The 26,257-nt window shown below is 50.5% G+C and overlaps 10 protein-coding genes across 10 annotated transcripts; 6 read left to right on the top strand and 4 right to left on the bottom strand.

Annotated features, from left to right (window-relative positions):
• Window positions 1-119: 119 nt before the first annotated feature.
• KD926_006374 (putative TPR domain protein) lies at window positions 120-797 on the bottom strand (the record flags this gene model as incomplete). The annotated part of the gene is made up of 1 exon (XM_053099353.1): window positions 120-797. One exon carries the CDS (start codon window positions 795-797, stop codon window positions 120-122), a length of 678 nt encoding a protein of 225 aa, XP_052956810.1.
• A 2,510-nt stretch (window positions 798-3,307) lies between these two features.
• KD926_006375 (uncharacterized protein) lies at window positions 3,308-3,822 on the top strand (the record flags this gene model as incomplete). Its single annotated transcript, XM_053099354.1, has 2 exons — window positions 3,308-3,712; window positions 3,766-3,822. The coding sequence occupies 2 exons, from the start codon at window positions 3,308-3,310 to the stop codon at window positions 3,820-3,822; spliced, it is 462 nt and encodes a 153-aa protein (XP_052956811.1).
• Window positions 3,823-5,427: 1,605 nt separating this feature from the next.
• On the bottom strand, window positions 5,428-5,862 carry KD926_006376 (uncharacterized protein; the record flags this gene model as incomplete). Its single annotated transcript, XM_053099356.1, has 1 exon — window positions 5,428-5,862. One exon carries the CDS (start codon window positions 5,860-5,862, stop codon window positions 5,428-5,430), a length of 435 nt encoding a protein of 144 aa, XP_052956812.1.
• A 518-nt stretch (window positions 5,863-6,380) lies between these two features.
• Window positions 6,381-9,305, bottom strand: KD926_006377 (putative efflux pump antibiotic resistance protein; the record flags this gene model as incomplete). The annotated part of the gene is made up of 5 exons (XM_053099357.1): window positions 6,381-7,095; window positions 7,222-7,234; window positions 7,522-8,142; window positions 8,195-8,598; window positions 8,668-9,305. 5 exons carry the CDS (start codon window positions 9,303-9,305, stop codon window positions 6,381-6,383), a joined length of 2,391 nt encoding a protein of 796 aa, XP_052956813.1.
• A 341-nt stretch (window positions 9,306-9,646) lies between these two features.
• On the top strand, window positions 9,647-11,667 carry KD926_006378 (uncharacterized protein; the record flags this gene model as incomplete). Its single annotated transcript, XM_053099358.1, has 2 exons — window positions 9,647-10,432; window positions 10,507-11,667. The coding sequence occupies 2 exons, from the start codon at window positions 9,647-9,649 to the stop codon at window positions 11,665-11,667; spliced, it is 1,947 nt and encodes a 648-aa protein (XP_052956814.1).
• A 953-nt stretch (window positions 11,668-12,620) lies between these two features.
• KD926_006379 (uncharacterized protein) lies at window positions 12,621-13,498 on the top strand (the record flags this gene model as incomplete). The annotated part of the gene is made up of 3 exons (XM_053099359.1): window positions 12,621-12,741; window positions 12,860-12,934; window positions 13,002-13,498. 3 exons carry the CDS (start codon window positions 12,621-12,623, stop codon window positions 13,496-13,498), a joined length of 693 nt encoding a protein of 230 aa, XP_052956815.1.
• Window positions 13,499-16,280: 2,782 nt separating this feature from the next.
• Window positions 16,281-17,932, top strand: KD926_006380 (MFS general substrate transporter; the record flags this gene model as incomplete). The annotated part of the gene is made up of 3 exons (XM_053099360.1): window positions 16,281-17,210; window positions 17,272-17,397; window positions 17,465-17,932. The coding sequence occupies 3 exons, from the start codon at window positions 16,281-16,283 to the stop codon at window positions 17,930-17,932; spliced, it is 1,524 nt and encodes a 507-aa protein (XP_052956816.1).
• A 959-nt stretch (window positions 17,933-18,891) lies between these two features.
• Window positions 18,892-20,037, bottom strand: KD926_006381 (spherulation-specific family 4 protein; the record flags this gene model as incomplete). The annotated part of the gene is made up of 2 exons (XM_053099361.1): window positions 18,892-19,200; window positions 19,258-20,037. 2 exons carry the CDS (start codon window positions 20,035-20,037, stop codon window positions 18,892-18,894), a joined length of 1,089 nt encoding a protein of 362 aa, XP_052956817.1.
• A 1,916-nt stretch (window positions 20,038-21,953) lies between these two features.
• Window positions 21,954-23,846, top strand: KD926_006382 (cytochrome P450; the record flags this gene model as incomplete). Its single annotated transcript, XM_053099362.1, has 5 exons — window positions 21,954-22,739; window positions 22,916-22,970; window positions 23,090-23,392; window positions 23,460-23,561; window positions 23,629-23,846. The coding sequence occupies 5 exons, from the start codon at window positions 21,954-21,956 to the stop codon at window positions 23,844-23,846; spliced, it is 1,464 nt and encodes a 487-aa protein (XP_052956818.1).
• An 811-nt stretch (window positions 23,847-24,657) lies between these two features.
• On the top strand, window positions 24,658-25,859 carry KD926_006383 (uncharacterized protein; the record flags this gene model as incomplete). The annotated part of the gene is made up of 4 exons (XM_053099363.1): window positions 24,658-24,972; window positions 25,040-25,425; window positions 25,488-25,552; window positions 25,603-25,859. The coding sequence occupies 4 exons, from the start codon at window positions 24,658-24,660 to the stop codon at window positions 25,857-25,859; spliced, it is 1,023 nt and encodes a 340-aa protein (XP_052956819.1).
• Window positions 25,860-26,257: the final 398 nt, after the last annotated feature.

Here is a 26,257-nt window from a genome sequence, read left to right on the forward strand (position 1 = left end):
TGCCAGTGGCACCTAATGAATGCTTTCAAGTCGGAGAAGAACCCCTCGATGGGATTCAAATCATGCGCACATTGCTTTTATTCGATCAGAGTGATGAAAGGAAGCATTGTCCATAATAATTACAGATTTCGTTCTTCACAGTGTTTAAGAAGCCGCTCGATAAAATCTTCAAATACGGCAGCATCGGTCGAGCCTTGAAATACTCGAGACAGGATAACGCCGTCTTGTGCATATGCGGGCAGGATCTGGTATCGCTGGTCACGGTAGAATTTGGATACCTGCAGTGGTGTCAGGCCCAACGGAGACCAGCCCGTGCGTCTAAACCCAATTCGCTTGTAGCATCCAGATTCATCCACATAAACCAGATGATGAGATTTGAAGTCCGACAGGTTATGTAAGTAAAAATCTCGTAAATCGGCATTTTGTTTCTTTGCTCTATGTTTAGCGACTTTTTTCGACCAGCCGACTGAAACAAGAGCCCGCTTGAGACTCGAACTAGTCACCCAGGTATGGAACTCATCCCACAGGAAAAGCACCATCTCATCCACATATAACCCGAACTTCTCGAGAAGATGGTCACATAAGGTGTGGATCATCGGAGGCGTGATGCTTCGTCGGCGGCCGACGCGGGTTGAGGGAGCTCTGACATTTCCGAAAAGGCGGAGATTACTTCGAACATTAGCGATTGGGCGCTTGCTACACCCTGCTGCGTCGGCCATCTGTATCGTAGTCAGCGATCCGCTATATATCAGATTACGGATCATCTCCAGCTTGGATGGAGGGAGCCGAGGAGCCATGTTCGGAGCGACTGTAGAAGGGGATTAAGGGCGTTGGTGATGCAAAGTGGAGAAAGTCCTTTCTCTGTGCTCACCGTAGTTACCCCTCTGCTTAGTGAGCGGATGAAATTTATTTCATGGAAGGCCTTGGGGGGTCCAGGAGTATTGGGAAATACACATGATCACATTAGGGCGTAGTTCTGGGGAACGGGTTGGCTCACGGTGATCCTTCAGCAAGTTGCGGGTCCTCAGCTAGTTGGCGGCTGCAGAGTTTGTACAGTATACCTTTACACTCTTTCCTCTTGGATTCGGAAAAATAAATCCGGAAAGTGCAAGTCGTGATGAAATTAAGCTATCTCAAAAGCTCGTCTGTGTTTTGGGGGGCGCGACTCGCTTGGGATTTACGTTAGTCTGTAGCTGCCTATTAGGGGTATTCGATCTTGTGCCGGTTGTTGACTATCCATCATTTTGATATAGCTGCGTAGAACATACTAGCTTCGGAAAAACTCGGTGTCTCACTATACGTCGTAGCTGTAAGGTTCTGCACAGTGCCTTAGCATACATTATACTTTTGAATATATGAGCTAGTGGGACTTTGATCACTAATTGACAAGTTCAAGCAGTTCGGGACGATCCCCGGAGTGACGGACGATCTTCGATAGCGGTGCAGATCTGTGGTTAATCATGCCGTAAGCGGAGCCAGGTTTTTCGGAGAAATTTGTGGGTGCGACTGTACTATAGGAGACGGCCCTAGATACCACTCAATAGAAGGTCGCGGGGGACTGCTGCGAGTCAGAAGGCTTTTTGAGCTATGAGTCTTTCTGCTGCAACCCGATATTGAGAATTCACTAATTCTGCCATTCGGATTATGGAACCGCCTGTTACACACAATAGTGCTGCCGATCTCTCTCGGCACGCGTTGCTTGGCGTGGTTGGCAAGAAGTATGCTGATACAAAAACAATGAGAGAACTGGAAGGGGAGCAATGGGCTTGGCACATTTGGTTATTAACGCGTAAGTCGATATAAGGAGCTCAGTATATGATGCGTTCTTTCTCTGCTCAGCATTAGTGTCTCTTCGCTTTATCTCCTTCCAGCCCCGGTCTGCCCACAATCTGCCGCTCTCTCGAATCTTACCAGATTAACATCATCTAGTGGGTACTATTAGCTTTTTGTACTTATCAGATTCTGATATTTTCATCTAATCTAGCAAAATGCGGCTTTTTTACCTTCTCGTCCATGTGTCCGGTATAATTTCATTAAAAGCGAATCAGGTTTGCGGTGACAGCGCTGAATGTGCAAAATCATATGAAGGAGGCAGATATCATGTTGTATCGCACCAAAATGAAGTATTTTTCAGCTACAAAAACGATTCCCTAACTCGAGACTACAAAGTGATGCGCTGTGATATCCCCGTGACGTGTCTAAATTTAGCTTTGTTCAGGCTGTCTGCGAGGCTGCAGCAGGGCGGTATTGCCATTTTGAATGTATTACGCTTAAACAAAATATGGCGAACTTTAAGACGTCTTGCTCGGAGGCTAAGGGAGAATCTAAGGAATCCGAAGATCTTACCTATGATGAAGCTAGTCACAAGGCCCTTTGTTAGGTTAAGGACCGTACTGTCAACTCTGTAGGAATATCTCGGTGAAGGCTTCGTTCTGTGGAACTAAGAACTGATCTCCGGCATGAGTGTCTTGATGTCTATTTCAGAACGACAGTGCTTAGCCCGAAACCAGCATTCAAGGTATTTTAGTGGTCGGCCAGTACGTAGGCCATAACTCAAATAGTGTTTGAAGCAGAGCATGTAGCAGTACGAAGTTGTAGTCGCCTGGATATTTAGTGCAGTCGCACTTACACATCCAACAATTCTCTATAGCTGGCAACGAACAGGACACGTCATAGATAGCAAAATAGCCAGTAAATTGAAAGCCCATCTTTCCCTACCAGATTAGCCCTCGACAGCATAATCTCAGTCTTACTGTTCATGACTAGCGAGCGTGTACGAGCAAAGGCTATACTGACGCGATTTGCTGTCTATGATGCACCCGACGCTAAATCGCCGATCGTCGAGGAACGCCACCTAGCGTCCAAAGCCAATATCCGAGAGCTGAGATCCATTTCTACTAGCTCCTAGTGGTGGAACCGGGTTTCCCTTAACCAGGTAAAAATGTGACTTGTTCCTGCAGTAAAGCATGTTGAATATGTATCACGCTATGCAGTGCTAGGCATTATATTGTTGGCCGACGTCGCGTTCGATGCCTAGCTTCAGTAATGATCCTCGCTCGCCACTTAGTCTATTGATTCTCGGGCTCGTATGATGCTGGGTTTCCTGGACGGCTAGAAACTGTCTGCCTCCTGGATCCCCTTAATCCGGTGGAGACGGGCGAGGTTGGATAAAGTAGACCAAAGGCTATAAAAGCATTGAGGTTTCCGGGGTTGAGTTTTTCATCCCCACGGCTCTTCTCTCTTCAGGACTCTTTCTAAGTCATTCGATTGTGATCCCACCAAGAATACTCCAATCCCAATCATTAACATGAAGTTCTTCGCCACTGCTCTGCTCTTCGCCGCCACCGCTGTGGCTCTCCCCTCCCCTGGCGACGATGTCGACAGCGGTAGCACGGTTAAATTCCCCGTCGATCACGAGACCACCCTCAGCCAGGCTCAGGCCAAGTGCGGTTACGACGCCAAGGTCTCCTGCTGCAACAAGGCCACCTACACCCACGATATCACTACTGCCAACACAGGCCCTCTCGCCGGTGTTATACAAACCGCCCTCGGAGGCGGTCCGGGTGGTGACGGTCTAGGTCTCTTCGGCCAATGCAATGACCTCAGTCTCAACGTTCCCGTCTTGAATGTTGTCGGCGGCGGCGTTGACCAGCTCGTCAACCAGAAGTGCAAACAGAACATTGCTTGCTGCCAGAATAGCGGCTCCCAACCTGTACGTCCTTGCCCTCGAACCCTACCATTAACCCATTACTAACGATTTCATAGAACGGAGACTTGATTGGTGTTGCTATTCCCTGCGTCGCTCTGGGCTCGCTCATCTAAATAATATGTACCGCACTTTTCCCGTGGTTCGGGAGAAAGCATAGAGGCACCCGGCTGCAACTATTTCGGGAAGGAGTATACGTTGAAGCACGTACATATTGTGCAACTGGAGCGGCGAAGCAAGGGCTTTTATTCTGGTCCCTGGTGTATCTAATAGCGTCATGTCATTGGTAGCCAGGTGAACCATATCGTTAGCCTTTAAAGAGATGTTGCGCAGTACAGAAGTCCACCTATAGGCTAAATAGTTAGCAGCTCTTATCTAATGAAGAATTTTTTTTAACTCACGTAGAGATTTTGAGGTTTAAGTTCTTCTTTCACCTCTTTCTCCAGTGAGGTAACTAATTCGGTGAAGCTCTTACCCCTATACTGCCATCCTTCCGTATCCTCCTTCAAGTACTCCGTCTATATTTGATCGATAAGTGCTATTATAGCGTCCATGATCTACTTCGGTTTTTCCGGAATTATGTCGAGTCGCATCGTGGGTAAAGTGGCCATATCTAGCTAAGTATAGTTTAGAACGCTAATTAGGGGAGTTCCTTAGTGGCTGACCTACTTAACGTTCTAAATAGTATACCTTGTAAGTGTCCGGGACCTAACTAGCGCAATACCCCGCGTGGCTATAGGATAGTCGAGGATAGGCTTGAGGCTCGCAGTACTCCTAGAGAAGTATTACCTTTACGGACGTTACTCACCGTGACCAATTAGTAGTTCGTAACACAGCGTTTGACCATAGGAAGAGATTTCGGACTGTAATGTTAAATATATCTCTAGATATAGAAAACACAGTAGCCGCGCGCAGAAGGATGAATACTAGGGAATAGGAATCCGATAGGAATCAAGGGGCACTGAGAGAGACCGTGAGAAAGTAATCACTTCTTTTTAACTTCAGTTTGATAATTCACTTCAACGCGAACGTTACTCTCACGGGAGTCAAGGCAGTAACGTGGCCAAATAGCGAAAGGAGTGAGCTATGAGAGGGTATGTGAGTATTGATGGTAGTAGTATTTCAAGTAATTTATTGAATCCACTGTTAGTTATGTGATACTCATTTACAATAGTTACTATTTCGGAGTTCAAATTCAGCTAGATCAAATATAGCATAGCGTGTTTCAGACAAGGGTTTGGGAAAAAATTCCAGAGAATAAAGTGGTGAAACTGATTTCGATCCATGCTGTACTAATTCCTAGAGACATTCGCAATAGACCATTAATATCCGCTTGTTACTCATAGAGCTTCGAGGGGGTGAGAATGATTCTGGAAATGGGCATCTGAAGTACCTAGTAACCGAAAAGAAGAACGGGCTATAACGTATGGCGCTTGTGCCATTTATCAAGGACGGCTCTTTCAGCACACGCCAGACGAGACCCCATATGGTCGAAAGAACTGTCTTTCCAAGACGGTGCCGGTTCTAGAGATCATTAGTGAAGAGAGAGGCAAAGGCCGACAAGGTGGCTGACGGTAGACATAGGCAGGCCAGGCTGTCTTCCAGGTCAATCAACGCTACGGGATCCTTCCAGAAAATTACAAATCATTATAACAGTCAACTTGGAATCTTGAGGGCATATATTCATCGAGTTATATAGTTAGTTAGTCAGTAAATGGTTACTAACGAAATTGCAGGGCAGGCGAGAACTTGCGGTGGGTTTTCGCAAGGCGGATGAGCCCCTCGTGGTGCACTTCTAGAGCTACCAGGGCCATTGAAACCAGGTCTGCAGGATTGGGCACTGTCCCATGCTGCTGGAATATAAAATTCCACCAGATACCCCCAGCTTCCTTGTAGTTGGAGGCGAAGGCGCGTCCTTCGCGCAAGACCTCGAGCGCAGCTTCCACCAGCGGAATAAATCCCACGAACGTGCCATGTAGGGGTGTGAAGACACTGAGAACAAACGTGTTGGGTATCTCCGGATCACATGTCGGCGGCACAAGGTAGGTTAATGAGGTGTGAGGCCCCAATTCCACAATACGCTCCCCTGCCACAGTGGGGAATTTAACCTCCGAGCAATCGTACCAGTTCAGAACCTGGGCCATGTCTACTAGCATGTACAAAATACGAGCTGAGAGTGAGATATTTTCACGAGCGATCTCTGTCTCTGGCTAGATGGTGCGGTATAATGACAATCACTATACTGAAAGGGGGTGGGTTTAGCTCCCTTTATATACTTCGACACTGACCCTTTTCAATCAAATGGGACCTGGAGGGGGTTTTTGTTGATGAAAGACAGGTTTATGGATGCCCAAGCCCACTTGGACAGAATGAATAGGCAGTTATCTACAAAGAATGTCCTTGGAGATTATGGAAGAATCCGCATGAGCACGAGGGTCAATCAGTCCCGTCGACAAGCATGCCCGGCGTGTTCCATTATGCGACGATGACATCAAGAATGGCAATTTTCGTTGTCCTTTCGCAATAACCGTGGTACGAATGCCCCGAGTTGAAGAGGTTTCGACAAAGCTTCGTGAAACCCCCGGGGAATCACCCGAGGCAGTTGGGGGTATAGACACGTGCTGATAAAGACACGGACGTTTCAGGATGCAGTTCGACTCAAGCGAGTCACCTCTCATGCGCCTGGTTCCTGGGTATCTATCTTCGCTTCCAGCTCCTTCAATGAGCGCTTTTCTTTCTCGGTACCATTCCGTCGTTGAGCCACGTCGCAAAGCTCCAGGTTTCCACATTCGCACTCCCCTTCCCGGACCCATCGATATGTGATACTCCAGCGATCCGCGCGCGTCCGTACCGTCCCATCTGGCAGCGTGTCGGTCTTGCGCTTCTTGATACCGTGAGTCCAATGGAGTCTGGCGTCGCCCGCCATTTGCATCATACTCCGAGGAGTCAGATCAAAGTCGACACGCTCCTCGCCCTTCCGGAATTGCATGATAGCCGGCGCGCCCATTGACAGTGCGTACAGTTGGTCCCAAGCACCATGCGCGTCTACGTGTGGCGGAATGCCGGCGCCAGGCGGGTAGTACTGAAGGCACACCTGGTCGGGTGGTCGCGACTCGGTCGTGGGAATGAGCGGCTTCAACCAGTCGGGGAACTCCTTGTAAGGGATATCAGGATCGACTCCAAATGTCTTATAGTCGAAAGAGTAGCCATAGTGAAGTGAGAGACGACCGGGACGGTCGGCCCATTCTAATTCATTGTGAAAGATTGAGAGAAGACGCTGCTCGTGCTCGGGCGAGATGAAGTCATCTTCCCAGAAAATACCCCGAGGTTGGCCGGGCAGTTCTTGGAATTGGGGTCGACTGTCGGTTCCCATGCCCTGGCCACCGGGTCTTGTTCAGACCGCGTTAGATGTAGATTGGAGGGAGTAACAGTGAAGTTGAAGATGAGGTTGAAGCCGATGAATGTTGATAAAGGAAATGCACAAATCTTCTGTGGCCCCACGTGGTCCTGCTTACGTCAGCCCTCTGGCTTTGCATTGTTAGTTAGTTATATTTTAGTTACTATAAATATACGCAGATTTAGTAACTTATCATTTGCATTTTTTTTTTTTTTAGAAGGATATCTACATATGGATCGATTCGCTCAGGTGCCATCCATCTCTCAGATGTTGGATTGGAAATGGAACAACGGGTCCTTCGTATCTACTGGTGGCATCTTTGGCGCAGACGACAATCGCAGTCAACCCCTTGACTTCCCATCTGTACCAGACTTTGACTCTTCTATTACTTGGGTATCTGGCTATTTGGTTTGTTCACCCTGCTTTACCCCATCTCTCTTGATGCTCTTCCACTCCATGCCGAATGAGCTCAACGATGCTGCCAGGGCCAAACCCAAGGCAACCAGGAAGATTCTCGTGGCGGCCGAATTATAGGCCTGTCTCACGACGAGCATATGGTCTGACGAGACCACCGATTTCAGGTTTGTCGCACCCTCGTGAACGATTTGTCCCGCGTCCACACCAGGGACCCCGCCAAGCTCAGAGACCAGCTGATTGCTAAGAATGCTCTGGCCGGCCGTGGCGAAAATGCAACCGCCGAGCTGCTGGCAAAGGAATATGAGGGCAATCCCGATTGAAATATCAGACGGTGGAAGGATTGTCTGCACAGCAAGACCAGAGCTCTGCATACCGAGCCCCAATCCGAAGCCACAGAGAAATTGATACCCAATCCAGTGTGAGGAGCCGGTGTCAAGCCGAAAAGTGGACATCAGGCATAGCCCGATGGACAAAAGACAAGGCGATAGGTACATGACCGGCACATAATACCCGGTCTTCTGAGTGACTAAGCCAGATACAAAGCTGGCGACGACCAAGCTCAGAACTAGTGGGAGCGTATAAATACCCGACTTAATCGGACTGACCTGCTTGACGGTTTGAACTGGCAATCTTTAGTCGCAGTTCAACGGGCTCAGAGGAGAAGGAAGTCATACACCAGATTGGAAGATAATAAAGAATCATCGTCATCGCACCCGAAGCGCAGAAAGTGAAGAGAGATGCACAGAGAACGCTTGGGCGCCTGATGACTCGCACTGGAACGGCGGCTGTCTCCGGCATTAGAACTTGAGTCCCAGCGAATCCTAAGATGAGAACTCCAAACGCCACCAGGAGCCCAACGACTTGACCATCATCCCATGGGTATGTCGATCCGCCCCACTGAAGAGCCAGGAGAAGACATGTAATGGAGGGAAGGAAGAATATGGTGCCAAAAGGGTCCAGACGTTTGACCTGTGTCAGGATGGGAGCCGGTTCCAATTTCGGCTTGGGTGGATGCCAGAAAAGGGCTATAAGAACTATACTTACAACCCCGATGGGGATGTTAAGATAGAAGCACCACCTAAATTGTGTTTAGTCAGTACGGCGCTATGCCTTTGGTGGACGGTTATTAATGGATTCATGGACCAACCTCCACGACACGTTGCCGGTAAATCCCCCGCCGATCAGAGGGCCTATCACGGATGCAATACCAAACACTGCGCCGAACAAACCCTGGAACATGGGACGGCTATGGAGCGGTACCAGGCCGATGACAACAAGCATACATCCGGAAAAGATGCCCGCCGAAGCACATCCTGCAACGGCGCGCCCGGCAATCAATGCGTTAGAAGTAGGGGCGGCACCGCATATGGCCGAGCCTATTTCGAAAACCACCACGCTCGCCAAGAAAACCCATTTAGTGTTATAGATTTTGTACATCCGGCCGAAGAGAGGCTGTGATGCTGCGCCAGTCAACATATATGCTGATCCATACCAACCTATGTCTCCCAGACTGTGAAACTCGTCCGTGATGCGAGGGATGGCGGTGGAGATGATGGTTCGATCGAGAGCCACGAGGAAGAGGGACAGAAAATTGCAGAACATTATCAAGCAGAAACTGAACGACATAGGCCGGTATTCGATGTCTGTCCTGCGGGCTGACTCGGGCTGAGATCCCGACGGTGAGGATCCAACGCTCTTTTCAATGTCGAGCGCGCCGGGGTTGACCACTCCTTCCGTGTCGTTTCGTTCCTCACCATTGGGATTCTTTGATTTATTTGGAATCATTGCGCCCGGTATAGCTTCTCGCAAGGGGTGTCGATTCTATGGACAAATGACTAGGCGCGGTCAGAGATCAGCAGACAGAAAAAGCTATTCAGTGGGTTCAGAGAGGGAACCCAACCAATGCACGATGTAATCAGAAGCCAACAGATTGCTAGAAGCAGTTTTCTCCATGCCGGCAAGATGTGGACGACATCCCACGATTTATAGAGTTGTATCGTCTCGGCCACTGGGTTTGGCCGGGCTTAGGGCTCGGGACCGAAAAGGATCGGCTCGGGACCGAAAAGCCACTTTTCTCTCATTTTCCCCGACGCGTCGTTGAATCTCTCCAGGTTCGTCGCCGCCGGATGAACGAGCATCGCCCGACCATGACGCTGACACGAGGCCACTCCTGCATTCTATGTCAACAACGGAAAGTTCGCTGTGATCAGCAAAAACCCTGCACCAATTGTATTCGCGCCCAGGCGGAGTGCAAAGTCGCGCCTCCCAAACCAGTCAAAAGGAGGAAAAAGAAGTTGAGAAGACGGGAACTAATAGAAAGGGTCCGACAATATGAGGCACTTCTAACTAAGCACGGAGTCGAATTCGAGTCCGTCACAGGGAATGAGGATGAGCCTGCCTCTTCAGATACAGAGCCCGACGTTGCCGGCGTAACGGTGTCCGAGGGAGAAGGGCCACGCGAGTGTGTCTGCCAGAGACGCGACAAGAGCAACCACCACGTCCTGGATTTGATTTTTAACCAGAGCGATGGGTTTCCTTTCATGCTAGGCTCCTCGGCGTCGACCATCACACATCTACATCCACCGGGTGTTCGGATTTTCCAGCTTTGGCAGGTCTATATCAATAACGTCAACCCCCTTTTGAAACTCACTCATATCCCGACTCTACAATCTTCGATTGTTGAAGCAAGTGTCGATCCTGCACGCGCCAGCAGACCGTTGGAGGCTCTCATGTTCTGTATTTACCTCATAACTGTGAAATCCATGGCAGATGAAGAGCTCACGACCACTTTGGGAGAATCAAAGGCACTATTAGTGGCTCGCTTCAACGAAGCCTGTCAACAAGCCCTATCAAACGCCGGGCTGATGAAGTCAAATGACCTCATGGTGTTGCAGGCTTTCATGCTTTACCTTGTAAGAGCCACCACCCAGACTTTCCGCATGGTTTGCTCCGCATCGCATTTCTCGCTAACTTTTGATTACTATAGCTCAGCGCGGGTCGAGAAGTAGATACACGAACCTTGTCCTGTTGGATGGGCATCGCTGTACGCATGGCTATTCATCTTAGTCTTCATCGAGACGGGTACCTTCTTGGTCTGTCGCCATTTGAAACCGAGCAACGGAGACGACTCTGGTGGCAGCTAGTCGCTTTAGACGAGAGAATAGCGGAGATCACCGGCTCGACTGTTACAATTCTATCCTCCCCCGGCGCGGATTGCCGCCTTCCTTCAAATTTGAATGACGCGGACTTGCATCCAGACGTCAAAGAACCCCCGGTTCCACATACCGGGGCAACGGAGATGCTGTTCTACCTAGCACGCATGGAGGTCATGATAGCGACTGCCTCCACTCATTCCAAGATTGAACCTCCGATTGTTGAACATGGTCAGTCCCCGAGGGCTACCTCCGATATGGGCTGCTTTGGTGGTTCTTCTTCGAGATACCCACCATTCGCAGATCTAGAGAGCTTCAAACGTTACATGAAATCGACCTATCTCAATCATTGCAACGACGAAATACCCCTGCATAAGATGGCTTCGATGACAATACATATCGGCCTCTGCAAAGTACAACTCATCGACGGCCTTCGTGTCGGTAAGAGATCCCCCTCCCTCGGAGGGACAGATTGCATCGATCTGTTGCTATGTGCCACGCGAATGCTCGAATATGACACAGAAATCCACGCCCATGAATCTCTAGTTGGTTTTCATTGGTATACAGCATTGTTTGTTCCGATAGAGGGGTATATGATACTGGTGGGAAATCTGCGGCGCGGCGCGTTCACCGATGGCGATGATCGGGCCTGGAGGGCAATCTGCGAGAATTATGGACATCGCAAGTTCATCCGCCATATCCAGAACCCGATACATGCTTCCTTTCGAGACGCTGTACTCGATGCATGGAGTACGCGAAAAGAGAATATAGCGTCGAGGGGCGCAACTCCTGAGGCGCCACCGGACCTTATTCAAGTCTTACAACAACAACTTGGGCCAAATACGGTGGAACTTCCACAGAACCCGACATCAGGGTCACAGAAAACATACCAGGAATCCGACCTTGTGTTTGGCGATGACCTCAATCGTCCTCCACTGGGCAATATAGGCAACATTTTTGGGGATGAGTGGTTGAATTATGATAGTATATTCTAGAACAGAGACATCACAGTGGCCAGTCCCCCCAATCACCTGTAAAGATTCTCTCGCTGATATGAGACGGTCGGAAAATAGGCTGCCCGGTTCTAAGGACTGTGGTGAAAGCTGGGCACTTATATCGCCCTGTACAGCATCTGTTTCAAAGAGACCGGGTTGCGAGCATAATAATCTTCCCATGGTCATATTTAGTTTGAAATTGAGCTGCATAACACATTGCAAAGATGATTGCGGCACAGCACCAATTTCAGCTGACCGAAACCCAAGAGCATCCAGCCCCCAACTTCTTACACAATTACATGATAGTCTGCACCAAAGCCATACATGTGCCAAGCCCAGCAGCCTTCTGCGTTCAGCTACGGTTTGAAAAGTGATGGTATGATATCCAAGCCTGGGGAGGGAGTATTGGCCTTATAAAATGTTGCTGGCTGCGCTTCCCAACCTCATAACAAGATCCATTCTTCAATCCCCGAGGTCCTGTTAAGGTTATCTTTAAGACTTCATACTTCTCAACTTAAAATCTCCGGCCTTTATCTGTTTCAAGAGAGCTAGCCCCGCCAGAATGAAACCCGAGGATGGCGTGGAGCGTATTCACAAGCACGCGTTTGTCGTAGGCCTTCCTTTAGATACCCCGAGCACCATGAATGGACCGTGGGGGTACAGAGCTAAGAGACAGATATTAGATTACAACCGGTTGTGGTCTTGCACTGGCAGTACTCGGGGTAGTGGTCCGCTTTATCATCCGTTTTCGCATCCAAAGTCAAGGTATTCAAGTCGACGACGTGCTCATCATCCTCGCCTTGGGTTCATTGATCGCCAACAGTGCGGTTATGTATAGCGAGGTGCTCGGTCGCATGTTCAAGCTATTGGCATTGTAGGAAGGAATTGCCGTTGAAATTCCAAATCTGATGGAGATGTCATACCAATATCATAAGTTCTATACCATTTGCTCGATGCTGGGATGGGCCTCCTTCAATGCGATCAAGTTCAGTTTCCTTTTCTTCTTCAAAAGGATTATTGATCGCTTGCCAACCTGGATGATCTTCTGGTGGGCCGTGGTTGCCTACACAACAGGTGTGTAATGGGCTACGGGTTCGCGACGAGATATGTCTCCTGTCCATATTTCAATGATCCCCGAGAGTGTAAGTGACTTATGTCCACTTTACGTAGTGGCTTGCTGAACGGGGATTAGTGTTGTGCAAAATCGGCCCCGACAAGAAGATTATTGTCCTCCACACAGCCATCAATACCGCCTTGGAAATCGTTGGTGATTTATTGAGTGGGCACCCAATACCGTCCTTCGTCCCTTGAGGTCTTGCTAAGCCCGATCATAGTTCTTGCCATCCCCATCGCTATCATCTGGAATATTCGCGTTCACTGGATGCAAAAGGTCGTACTCACATGCTCCCTCTGCCTGACAGTCATTATCATCGTCTTTATGATTACTCAAGCCTCGGGTCTCATGCATCACGGGGTGGTCGACATAAATTGGTTGATTTTCTGGCACTTACTCAACGCAGAGGCGGCTGTTTTTCTCGCCTCCGCCGTCTCATTCCGGTCTTTCTTCGTTGCTCGGAAGAACAGTCGTCCCTCCGTGCGACCGTATTCGGTCAAGCAGATGGTCAAGGAATCATTTGGCAGATCCCGGCACCCCAACCCTACTAACACTAAACCATTGGAAGATTCTTGGTGTGGTGGATCTCGAGAACAGAGTTTGAAAGGCTCGCACGGGCGCAAGATCAGGGATCAAATCAGATCTCATGTCATGATTCTCCGGGTCGACAGGATGGGGATAATGCATCCCTTGAGCGTTCTAATGGCACCCATTTAGACCTCGTACTGGCTTATCCAAGTCCTCCTAAGCCTACTCAGTGCATAATGGGCATTCGCTCATTGTCCAAAAGAATAACTCTGATCATCGGGGTTGACATTTTTTTATCGCTCCGATAATCCAGTCTTCAAACATCCAATATGGGCCCTTTTCTCGGGATCGCCTGGAACATCTGAAATCCCCGCGGGCCTTCCAGGAATGGAGGGTGTGCATCTCACCGGCAGAATCCAAATGTGACCTTGGCGCATAATAAGCGTCATTTCCTGCATCTTCCGTGGCCAAAGTAGAAACAGCCCGCCTTTCATCTAAAACTGACAACTCGGCCCCCAGGCTCCCCGGACTCTAGTCCGGAGAGGGTGGGCGCACTTTCGGCTCATTCCGCGCGGGATATTTATTGCGTAACTTGGCCTCCGCAGATAAGCCCAGCCGGATGACATTAGCAGCCCAAGAGTCTGAAAAGGGTGAATCCTAAATGATCCCTTGCGTTTTACCGGGTCTAATGCCGGGATGGCTGCTGTTTGAGTAGGGTCAAAGAGCCCGCTGGACGCCGATAAAGCAAGGGACTTATGAAGGGGCTTGTCTAGGTTGATCTTGTGTTTTGGCTCGTTTCGTAGCGGCGTTGATAGGATAACCAACTCTGATACCAATCATAAAATTCACTATTCATCAAACTTTGTGTTTTTCGGCTGACACTGGGTCTGGATTCTTTCTCGAGGCTCCCGGAATAGATACGCATTCAAATTGCATCGGAATTCTACAAGCCCAGTGAAGATCGGCCCCCATGCGCATCTCCAGCCTCAACTCTCAACTGAGTGCCGGGGGTGCAAGTGGGTCAAAGACGCAGTTGACAGTTCTCTCCGCGGACGTGCAGTTGTACCCTTAAACCTGCAAAGCTAGTAGCGGAGAGGATTCGATCAGTTGTCGGAACTCAGATAAGTCAACTTGTCTTAACCAGAGACGCAGATTCTACCTTGAGCTGGAGAACAATAACAGCAGCCGTAACGGCTTGAAGGGGTGTTTGTAATCATGGTCCAGGCCTGGTTTTGAAACCGGCAGATCAGCGGAGCGTTCCTCCGCCTCCCCTTAATGACGGACTGCTCTTCTAGTGGTGCAAGAAAGCAAGATGTATATGGCTTAGGTGCCCGTTAGCGACGGGTGGAGACAGTTCGGGCATATTCTGCACGTTTTGCATTTTGCCATGGCATTTGACTGACTGGAAGAACAGAGCCTAAAAGTGCCGAGTAGCGGATGGCCTGACTCGGCTTTCTCGAATTATTCTAGTATTACGTACTGGGAAAGCCGGGGAAGTGGACCCTGGGCTCAAAAGGGAGGGAGTGGCTGACGATCCGTCGGGCCGTCTCGTCCTGGAGGAGAAAGGAAGACCCGGCGAGGGTGATATGATCGATAAAGACTTCTAGAAACAGTAGGTCAATAGGTCAATAAATACTCAATCAAGAGAAAATATCGTAAGACAGATAGCGAAAATTATAGACATTCCAAGTAGTTGGGTGGTTCCTGTTATTTTGGTTGCGACGAAGAATGTTGGACTTGCTCCCATAACCCGGAATATATCTGTGCATGCAGGAGCATGTTTACCATATGTAGAGTACATGTGCCTGGCTGCGAACGCGTTGAATTAACCTAAGCCAAGAATTTCTCGAATACCGCAAAGACTGGGCGGCCCCAAGTATGGAACCGACCCTGCAGGGAAGAGATTTCTTTGCAGCTGGAGAGAACTACTCGATACTCCGTCCCGCTGTGTATGCTGTATGCCCGTGTGGGATGACACGTGACAGTGGTCGAATTTTCGCATCAGCTGACGGGCGGGTGCAAACGGTGCAAACTGCCCCCCCGCGGGGTTGCCGCTTTGGTCTGCCGAGATCACCTGACCGGCTGAGCCCGTGATTTCAGGCTGACGTCGGTCGGTCGGTCGGGGGAGTGGGAGGGAGAGTCAAGTTGACACCTCCGTTAGTCGCAGCTGCGTCGCATCGTCAGGCCTCAGTCCAACGTACGAAGTAGTGGCCGTGATGTCATGGCGAACCAGCAAACCCCGCGTGCAAAGGGGGAATCCGCGGGGATGGGCGTGGACTAGCTCTCTAGCCGACCCAGCCGGAGCCCGTCCGCGACAATTTCGGGTAAAAAAGACGGTGAGTGTGTCAGACGATCCACTCGGTTGACGTCGTTCCCGATGCTTTTCGGGGGGGGGGAAAGCGTCGAGAGACACGGGGAGAGCACGAGGCTCGGCCTGCCCTAATTAGTGCTTAGCCGGGGCCGGGGATTATCGGCAGCCAGATTCAGATCCGATGCTCCTCCTGCCCCCCGAGCGCGGGATGCCAGTCCTCCGTACTCAGTATTCAGTAGTGGCTCAGCTATATACAAAGCCACTGAGGTTTCAGTCCCAGCATTTTTCAAGTCCAAGCACCCCCTAGGAAAGACCGTCGGACGACTTCCAGCGCCCAGAACTCTCTCCCGCATCACCCCGTGGGAAATGCCGTGGGAGGCAAACAAAACTAGAAGGGAAAAAGAAAAAAGTGAAAAAAAAACCCCACTGCAGGAGGTGAACCCCCGCGTCCGACCCGCAATTTTGGCGTGGGGGTCCAACCCAATGGTTGCGTTGGGGAAATTTTGCACCCCGACTGGGAACTGGGCTTCCTCCACGAGAAAATTATAAACCCCCCCGGCCTGGCCTGTTTCTGCTGGCTATTCTGATGCCGGCTGTCCTTTCTCTCTTCGTCTCGTTCGGGTTCTGCGTGTGAGAATTCGACCCTCCAACTTGCCCATCATGGTGTTCAATCAACCATCCATCGCCGGCACCGATGTCGAGGTGGATATGGACAAGATGAAAACCGAGAACCTCGAGCATGTCACCGTCCAGGAGACCGTGCTGCCCCAGATGGATCCGGCTCGTCGAGCGGCCGCCGAGAAGAGTCTGAAGTGGAAGCTGGACTTGCGATGCAGCATCTTCGTGCTGATCTATATCATGAACTACCTCGACCGGAACAACATCTCGGCTGCTCGTCTCAAGGGTCTGCAGGAGGATCTGAGCCTGACAAACACCCAGTTCTCCACCTGTCTGAGTATCCTGTACGTCGGCTACATTCTCATGCAGGTGCCCTCCAACATGATCATCAACCGCATCTCGCGGCCCTCGTTGTACATCGCCGTCTCCATGACCCTGTGGGGTGTCATCTCCACCCTCTCCGGAAATGCCAAGGACTTCAAGGATATGGTCGTCATTCGGTTCCTGCTGGGCTTCGTCGAGGCCGCCTTCCTGCCCGGAGCGCTGCTGATCCTGTCCAAGTGGTACACTCGCCGCGAGCTGACCACCCGCAACGCCATCCTGTTCTGCGGTAACCTCATCTCCAACGCCTTCTCCTCCCTGGTGGCCGCCGGCGTCCTGTCCAACATGCAGGGCACCCTGGGCCATGCCGCCTGGCGCTGGCTCTTCTGGATTGAGGGTGCTGCTACCATCACCATCGCCATAATTTCGGGCTTCGTCTTGCCGGACCTGCCCACTAATACCCGTGGTTTCACCGAAGATGAGCGTCTCGTGGCACAGCTCCGCATCATCGAGGACGTCGGTGAGGCGGATAGCGACGACGGCCAAGGTGCCTTTTCGGGTTTGATGATGGCCTTGAAGGATTACAAGATCTACGTGTTGATGCTCACCTTCACCGCGTACGTGATTGGGCTGTCGTTCAATGCCTTCTTCGTAAGTGCCTTCCAGCCACGAGCATCGATGACTACTGGACTAACACCCTTCGCTTCTATAGCCTACGCTTACCGGCACCCTCGGATTCGGATACGTCCCGACTCTCCTCATGAGCGCCCCCCCTTGGGTTTTCTCCTGTATTTTCTCCTTGATTAACGCCTGGCACGCCGATCGAACCCAAGAAAAGGTCAGCTACATGGATTCCAGTTCTCTCTCCATTTCGATAGGCCATCTCACTAACCTTGCGAGAACAGCTCTGGCACATTTACGGTCCCATCCTCATGGGCCTCGTCGGCTTCATCATCTGCATGTCCACCCTCAACACTGCCGCCCGATACGTCGCCCTGTTCCTTCAGGCGGGATCGTACGCTGGTTTCATCGTCGTCTACTCCTGGATCAGTTCCTCCTTCCCCCGTCCTCCCGCCAAGCGAGCTGTCGCGCTGGCATTGGTCAACGCCTTCTCGCAGCTCGGTAACGTCGCCGGTATGTACGTCTGGGACTTGTCAGAGAACGGATACCGGAAGAGTTACGGAATCGTGACTGCCATGTTTGGCGTGTCCGTTGTCGGCTTCTGGCTCTTCCGAATGATCCTGGTGAACATGAACAAGAAGCTGGAGGCGCGCGATGCCGCCAGCGATGCCAACCCCAGCGCGGCGGATGCGACCGCGGACGACCAGGACGAGTCTCTGCGGGTTGCCAAGGGCTTCCGGTACCTGGTTTAGGACACGGCGTTTATACATTTACTTATTTTTGCTCCGACTCATGAGAGACATGCACGCGACATGTGTGAAGAAGAGACGTACATATACATTTCATTCAACTTTTCTGAAACAATGGTGCCTATTTACACGATGCCGCGTAGCTTATTATCACGTAGTCCGCTGCTCTGCAGCTACATTGACCCGATCCCCGACTAGCAGGATGCAGTCTTTGTTTCGGAAAAGTATTGCGCTTCTGCGGCGCGACCATGGCACCTGCGTTGTTGCGCGTGACTGGCCTGCCAACTAATTAATGATATCATCTACCTACCTCCTCGGTACAATAGCCCGGCAGTCAGGCGCCTTGAGGTTCCAGTCCAACATCACCAGCGAAGTGGCGTAATCCACCTTGCTGGAGCAAATCCATGTGATGGTCTATTCTTACTTCGGGCGCATCTTATCAGTTCGGTCTAGACGGTGCAGCCTGATCCTGCATATTACCCACACGCTTTCGCAGCTCTTCAGGGCTACCTCTCGGGTATTGAAGAGATTGGGACCGAACGAGGACGAATGCGAGATGAGCGACCGCAAAAAGATATCCTAGCCAGTCCCCAAGTCAGAAGGATTCAAGCTTAGTTGCCGTTGGGACCGCGAGGCTGTGGTATATGAACGAGCGAAAATCGGTCATGTAAGCCGGTATCATCTTATATAATGTTGTAAACTCATATTTCCTGCAAGTATTCATGGTTGAAACTTTTGCAGTTTGATGTTCTTTTCTTCTTTCGTGTATGACTAAGAATAGACGCAATGCGCCAGAAACGATATAATGGTCTACAATACATCTAGTGTAGATCGTATAGAGTAAATAAATACAAGAAAAGAGAAGGTCAACCAATTGGAATCGACTCTACTCCGCCCAAGTTTTCAATGTGAGACACCGCCACGCTCCAAAAGACCTCACTCAGCCTGTCTCTTCTAAAAGTCTAGTTGGAGGTAAGCAGCTGGGCAACCGTTTCCCAAGCGGGATCGTAGGTGGCGTAGTTGTTAACGTTGGAGATGTAGACTTGGTTGGAGATGCCCTTCACCTTCTCCAAGACCGAAGACAAATCAACACTCTCAGGAACATTGTAAACCATCGAGGCGCGATCAATGCCGGTAGTGTCCTGCAGGCTGGAAAAGGTGCTTGAGGAAAGGGCGTTCTCGAATTCGGCGTACGGAGACTCGAAGATGACGGACGAATCGACCATCTTGAGGTAGGCAGCATCAGGGGGCGTACCGGGGTTCGCGACAACCTATTATGATTGTTAATTCTTGAGATCTCTATGCCGCAAAAGCACAGCGATACTCACATAGTTATCAGGACCGAGACCCGAGCTCTCCTTGATCAGAGAGGCCGCCTGCTCGTAGAAGGAGACGGTAGCCTCGCTGTACGCGGTGGCTCCCTCGTCCAGGAAGATACCCTTCACGGCGAAGGACGAGTCACCGCTGGAAGAAGGCCATTCGGCGTACTGCTTGATGTCGGCCTGAACCTCCGAGATGTCACGGTCGCCCCACCCGGTTGCCACGTATCCGATCAGGCGTACATTGCTATGTGCAGCCAGCTTGGGAATGTTGGTGAGGAAGTTCTGATCCTGAAGAGTCGTAGAGCCGCCCGGGCCGTTGTCAGGGTTGACGATGACGGTGAACTTCACGTCCGGGTTGGAGGTGACCCTGTCACGGTTAGCATCCAGGTAACATGGAGAGGATAGTATTGGTAGAACCGACAGATTCTCAAGAGGCTCCCATTTGCCGGCCTCGGGGTACAGGTAGTAAGGGATCATGACCTCGCCCTTTGCAGAGCTCGAGCTAATCGTGGCAAAGGAGGCTGAGGGAGTGGCCGCAGGAGTCGAGCTGGCGCCCAGAGTGGGAATCACGCTGGAGACGTCGGTCGGCTGGACGGGCTGAATGCTGAAGACCCCGGTGGGCTGAGAGCTGGGAGTAGGAGTGACGCTGGGGGTGCTATCGCCACGGTCTCCAGGGCCGTGGTGACGGTCGTGCCAATGACCCCAAGGGGCAGCAGAGGTCTGGGGAGCCAGAGCCATGAGGCCGAGGACTCCAGCCAGGAGACGAGCATGTTTATCCAGAAACATGGTGGTTATGAAAGATAAAGGAATGACTAACTACCTAAAGGTGAAGAGAAGAAAAGGAATGACAAAGAATGCAAGAAACGACGAAAACGGGCAAAGGAATGAAATGCTTCGCAGAAGCTGGTGAATGAACAAAACCCTGAAGATTTCGGTACCCAGGAGCCTAATATACTTATACTTCCCTTGGATAGGGCTGGGCTTCCTTGGGGAGCATCTACACCGCAGGCGTCAGGAAGCGCCAAAGAAACGGCAGTTAAAGTGAAACGGCAGCAACGCGAATCTCCGATTAGATGGCTTTGTTCCGCTCCCGAATTTCGCCCCTTCCTTCGACGCCGGTGGAAATTAAATCCAGCGTCAATGGGGATTGGGCGAGGCGACGCCACCAACAGAGTGACATCTGCGTCTCATTGCTCGACATCGTCTGTATGGGCCAAGATATCTGATCCCTCACCTTGGCGACCCCCACCGGCCACTCTACTTCCACTCCCCAGGTTGCTTAACGGAAGCGCCGGACAATTGGAGGGATCGGACGAGGGGCTTTGATGCCATTCCCTGCGCGGCACCATCCACAGCGTTAACCTGCCGACAACCTATGGGATCAGCGCTGGTCCCTGACCCCTATGGCGACAGACTGCGACGCTCGACAACTCCCGGCCATTTGATCACCAGCGATCAGCATCGATCAGTATGAAGGTCACTCGGTGGGGTTACAGCGGTCATTAAGGGCACCCTTGGCCAACAAGGTGGCGGCATCCTTTTTGGGGCGAAGCCTAAATATCCCCGAGAAGCAAAATGGTTCGATGAAGGGTAGATGCCGTGATTCTTCTTTCGTTTCAGCGTGAATGGGTGTTCTTTGTCCCCGGAAGGCCACGGAGATTTTGGTCGGCATCCTGGAACAGACTCGGGAGTGGAAAGTTTGCATGAACGAAAGACCGAACCAATATCCAGACTGGAGAATGAACGGAGGCTTGTGAGTGATCTCATGACGGCAGGCCCATCTGCAGTTTGTACCCTGCTTTCTCCGCCGGACAAATTAATCAGAGTCGCCAAGGAGATCAGTTTGTCATGGATAATGATCGAAGAACGCCCTGTTTGTAGCAAGAGTGCTCCAATCACGTTGGCTCGCTTGAAATGACCTCCTCAGCAATCATACAGGGCGTCTTGGCTCGTCTCATTCGCCGGGCGAGATTTGCCTTAATATCAACGGTAGCACATAGGAAATTGTACCTTTCACTACGGTACGCATTCCGGGCGATTAGAATGTTAGCTATAAGCAGAAAAAAAAAAAAAGAAACCCCGGGGCAGAACAAGCACTTGTCAGCCGGGGTCATCTTATTTCAAATAGCAACTCCATCCAGGGTCAATCTGTAAAGTGGTATTTTGGGGTCTGACTTGCTGCCATCCCTGGCTGAACGGGTCTGCAGTCTGTAAGCAGCCACAGCAGGTGACAATGTAACCTGTCAAACCAACTTACCAGGGTCTGCGCGTCCCGATTAGTGGGAAAGATCCTGGGTGCAGACAATGTCCTGCCAGAGAGGGACAGGTGAGGTCGAACGAGGGATTAGCTATCTGAACTATAGACACCCTCAGTAGATGAAGCGACGGTTTCCTAGAAGGGTTTAGCTAGCCCCTAGGAGGGATGCCTTGCTGCCCTGCTGCCTTATTGCCTCGCTGCCTCGGATTTCTGGCATGCGCATCATGTGCACGCCCAAGACTAAAGTCCTGAATTCCGGTCAGCCACAGGGGAGAAAAGGAAAGATCTTTTGGTTCGAACTCTTCCGAAAGCGTCCAACATAGGAGGACTACTGACATCATTTGTGGCGATTTTAACCTCCTACAAAACGTCAAAGACTCAAAATTCGCATTCGCAAGCTGAAGCACACCGGATATACGTGACCTACTCCTTTGTAAACTAGAACATGTGGAAAGATATGAAGTTTTTAATCTTGTTCGCCGGTGGTGTCCTCTCTCACATTACTTACTTCGCCCGCGGTGAACACCACCTATCCGGGGCGCCGTATCTCCAAGTCTTCGCCTTGGTCTTCACAGCCCTCACGCTTGTGAGTCACGGAGCGGGCAACAGTATTCAGAATGCCCTCCGTCAAACCCTCAACACTATCTTCTCTTACCTTGTTGGGGTGTTCTTCAGTTTAGTGGTCTATCGCATGTTTCTACATCCGCTGCGCACGTTTCCGGGCCCTATCTGGGCTAGACTGTCGGGTCTCTGGCTCACCTGGAGAGTCCGCCGTAGAGATGGTTTTCGACAGGTGAAATGTTTGCATAATCAATATGGTTCGATCGTTCGAGTCGGACCGACGGATTTATCTATCGCACACCCCAGCGCGGTGGAGGTCGTGCATGGCTTCGGCACAGAATGCACCAAGGGCCCGTGGTACGACGGCTACAGGCCTATGGTGTCTTTACATACCTATCGCAGCAAAGTCGACCACGACCGGCGACGGCGTGTTTGGAGCACTGCCTTTGGCGATCGCGCAATACGTGGCTATGAGCAGCGCCTGCACAAGTACCGCAAGCAGCTCCTTGACCAGATTGTCGCCCACGAGGGCCAGCCGATGAGCGTTACCAAATGGTTCTATTCATATAGCTTCGACGTCCTGGGTGACCTCGCATTTGGCAAGTCATTCAACATGCTAGAGACAGGCCGGGAGCATTGGGCCGTCACGATGATCAACGAGGGTGTTCAGGTCTTAGGATTCCTCTTCCCTCCCTGGCTGTTTCGGTTGTTACTGAGCGTCCCGGGAGTGGCGACAGGCTGGGAAAAACTCATTCATTTTGCAGAGCAACAGATGCGAGAGCAGATAAAGGCAAGCCCTTGCCCATTATTGTAGCCTGGATAATAACTGAGTGCTAACTGAGCTAGACGGATGCTCAATTCCAAAGCATCGGGTCGGCTTTGGCATCGCCTTTGAGAGGCCGTGAGCCTCGGCAGGCGGACATAGATCTTCTAAGAGGAGACGGACAGCTAATCATAGTTGCTGGAAGGCACGTTTTCTATCCTGCACGCTCTAAATTTCGCGGCGAAATCTGACTCTAGCCAGTGAAACTACTGCGGTGGTCCTCTCGCTCGTCATCTACGAACTGGCTCGTCACCCTGAGCACCTCGAGAAACTACGCCAGGAGCTCGCGCCGTACGTATCTGAGAGCGAAGAGGAAATACTCAACAGCGACATTCAACACCTTGAGCATTTGGAAGCAGTCATCATGGAGGTTCTCCGGTTATATCCGCCCGTTCCGACGCAGATGCAGCGCAAGACGCCACCGGCAGGGATCTCAGTCGAAGGTATCCATATCCCTGGAAATACGTCGATATGGACTCCTCTTTATGCCATCGGCCGCAGTGAGTGTTGACCTACGTTCTACATTGTGAATATGAAATGGAAAACAGGTTGTTGACTGTTACACAGGCCAATCGGCTTACCAGGAGCCGGATCAATTCATACCGGAGCGATGGACGATATACCCCGAGATGGTCAGAGATAAAACTGCATTTGCTCCATTCTCGACTGGTAGGTCTCACCCTTTTACGCCTCATTCTGGTGTCATCAGAGGACGCTAATGTTTCCTCGTATACAGGAACTTTCAATTGCATAGGGAAACCACTTGCACTTCTGAACATTCGCACAACCATCGCAAAAGTAATCAGTTCATTTGATTTTGCTCTTGCCCCGGGCGAGGAGAATATGCTAGTCGATGATATCATGACCGAGGGTTTTAGTACAACATTGGGAGATTTGATGATTGTCTTCAAAAAGCGCCAAGGGCATCAAATTGGCCAGACTACAACGACTTAATGAGAGCCCCAACCAGTCGCGGAGAGGATGAGTAGATTTATTATTCTCATGAAATTTAATACAGCTTCTGGGTTGATGGGCTTATGTGCTGTCTTTCTGACAGCTATGGCGCCTTTCACTCAACTTCTTGTTTATTACTAGCCGTTTTTTTTCGCTTGACCGAAGAATGGAAATAATTATCCGTTTTCTCGTGTCAATAATCCGCAGCGATGGACCGAGTAGAACCGATCAAGCGATCAGTTGGTTGGAATAAAGCGCCGGTGAATTGTCTGCCTGGTTAAGGTGTAGACTGTGGATGCGATATAACGTAGCCGTCGAAAGTATGCTAGGAATGTCTATACGTCATTCCCATATAAAAAGTAGCGGAGTAGAGGGCAATTCTGCAGAAGAATCCGTATCACATAAGACCGGTTCGAACAATCTGGAAAGCAACGAGGAGCTGTCTGTCAAGTGTGTTACCTGATCTGTTTACATTGCTGGGCCGTGAAGAGCTATGATGTGCCGCGACAAGGCACCGGCCTAACTGAGAAACAGCTGAACGCCGTAACCATCACCAACTGCAGCTCTTGCCAGACATGGAGTTGTTCCAGAAACCCAACGACCGGCCGAGAGTCTCGAAACTTCTCGGTCCTTAGTGATGACGTCAAGGCGACGTCGCATCAGGTCGACTGGATGACAAACTCGGCCAGGTACAAAATGAAACTCTGGCTCAATCACCTCGAAGAGAAGGTAAACACGATCGAGACGCACATATATCAGTCGACTCTCGATTTTTGAAGCCATACAATGTGGCGCCCGCAAGCGGCTGATCATGGTGAGTGGAAGAAGCGAGGCCATTTTAGTCGTTACGGCGGTCTTTCTGGGCATATCGCAAGTAACGGCTCTTCTGCGAATTTACGTTCGACTTCGCATTGTGCAGTCTTTTGGAGCCGATGATTGGATTATGCTGGTTGCAATGGTGAGTTGTACTCGGAATTTGGATTCTCGCGGATCAAACGACACTGATACACCGTGGATTTTCAACTTTGGATTCGGAGTCTGTGGTATCCTGGGGGCTGTGTATGGCATGGGACAGAAGATGGTCCACTTCGCCGATCGTCCGGACCACTATCGATGGGCAATGCTGGTGGGTAGTGTCCTCTTTTAACGTGTCTCTTCTGTTTGGCATTTGACCTAACCAAGCAACAACCTAGTGTTTCTTTTTCGGACAAGTGTTCTACGTCGTTACCTGCGTCCTCGCAAGACTTTCTATCGCACTCTCTCTGCTCCGCCTTACCGTCGAACGGATTCACTCATTCATGCTGTATAGCGCCACAGCTCTGTCTATCGTTGCCGGTCTCATATTTTTCTTTTTCACGGTATTCCAGTGCCAACCGGTACACTACTACTGGAACCACATGGATTCCCCAGGGAAATGCCTGGATATGGATCTTCTCCTGGGAGTAGTATATATGTACAGTGTAGTTGCAACGATCTGCGATTTCACGATCGGTCTTCTACCGGCATTCATGGTTTGGCAGTTGAAGATGCATCGACGGACTAAGGCTGCGGTAGCTAGTTTATTAGGCATTGGATGCGTGTCAGTTACCTTCCCTAGCCCCGTTCTAGAGGGCTATAGGAAACAAACTCATAGGCCAACAGGGCAAGCTCAGCCGTGATCGTGCGCATGCCATTTCTCCATTTTTCGAAGGATCACGAGTTCCTCTGTACGCGTTCTCCGTCTGCTGGACACCAAGTCACGAACTAACCTGTCCAGACCAGACCACGCAAATCGCAATCTGGTCCCACGTGGAAGCCAGTCTCGGTCTGACGGCCGCAAGCCTGATGACCATCCGACCTCTCCTTCGTGCCCTTCGCGCGTTGTCACCGGAGTCAAGTGGCCAGGAAAATGGCGAGAGCGATGAGCGCCAAATAACACGCCCCTGTTTGACCCGGCCATCTATGCCTGGTAGAAGAGCGACTCTAGGATCTTTACAAATGACAATTGCCTCGTATCAACAATCTTATATCTAAAGAAAAGTGACAATACTGCACGATGTACTAATGTTAAACCTAGTTGTACTCCCATTGTGATCACGGGCAGTACTATGATCCGAATTATGTTGACCTTCAAGTTGATTTTATAAAACATTATTTTATCTCCCTGTCAATCAGTAGATCACTTGAATAGAAAGAAATATTCTACATTGTACATGGACACCGCAAGCTACATCACGCCCTATGTGTTTACCCTGCACGTGGGCTGTTCAAATCGCCTTCACCATGAGCATTTCATTTCCTTGAAAGATGAGATGAGTCGTAATATTATGTCTAGATAGTGGTATTAATATACTGGAAGCTTCCCAGAGATGAACGCGTCTAATCCCGCTGAGTCCCAAGAATAATTGAGCGAAGATTAAGTAGAAGATATA

Source organism: Aspergillus affinis (genome assembly GCF_023601865.1).
Source record: "Aspergillus affinis strain CMG 70 chromosome Unknown NODE_33_length_288726_cov_88_254756, whole genome shotgun sequence".
Taxonomy (NCBI): Eukaryota; Fungi; Ascomycota; class Eurotiomycetes; order Eurotiales; family Aspergillaceae; genus Aspergillus; species Aspergillus affinis.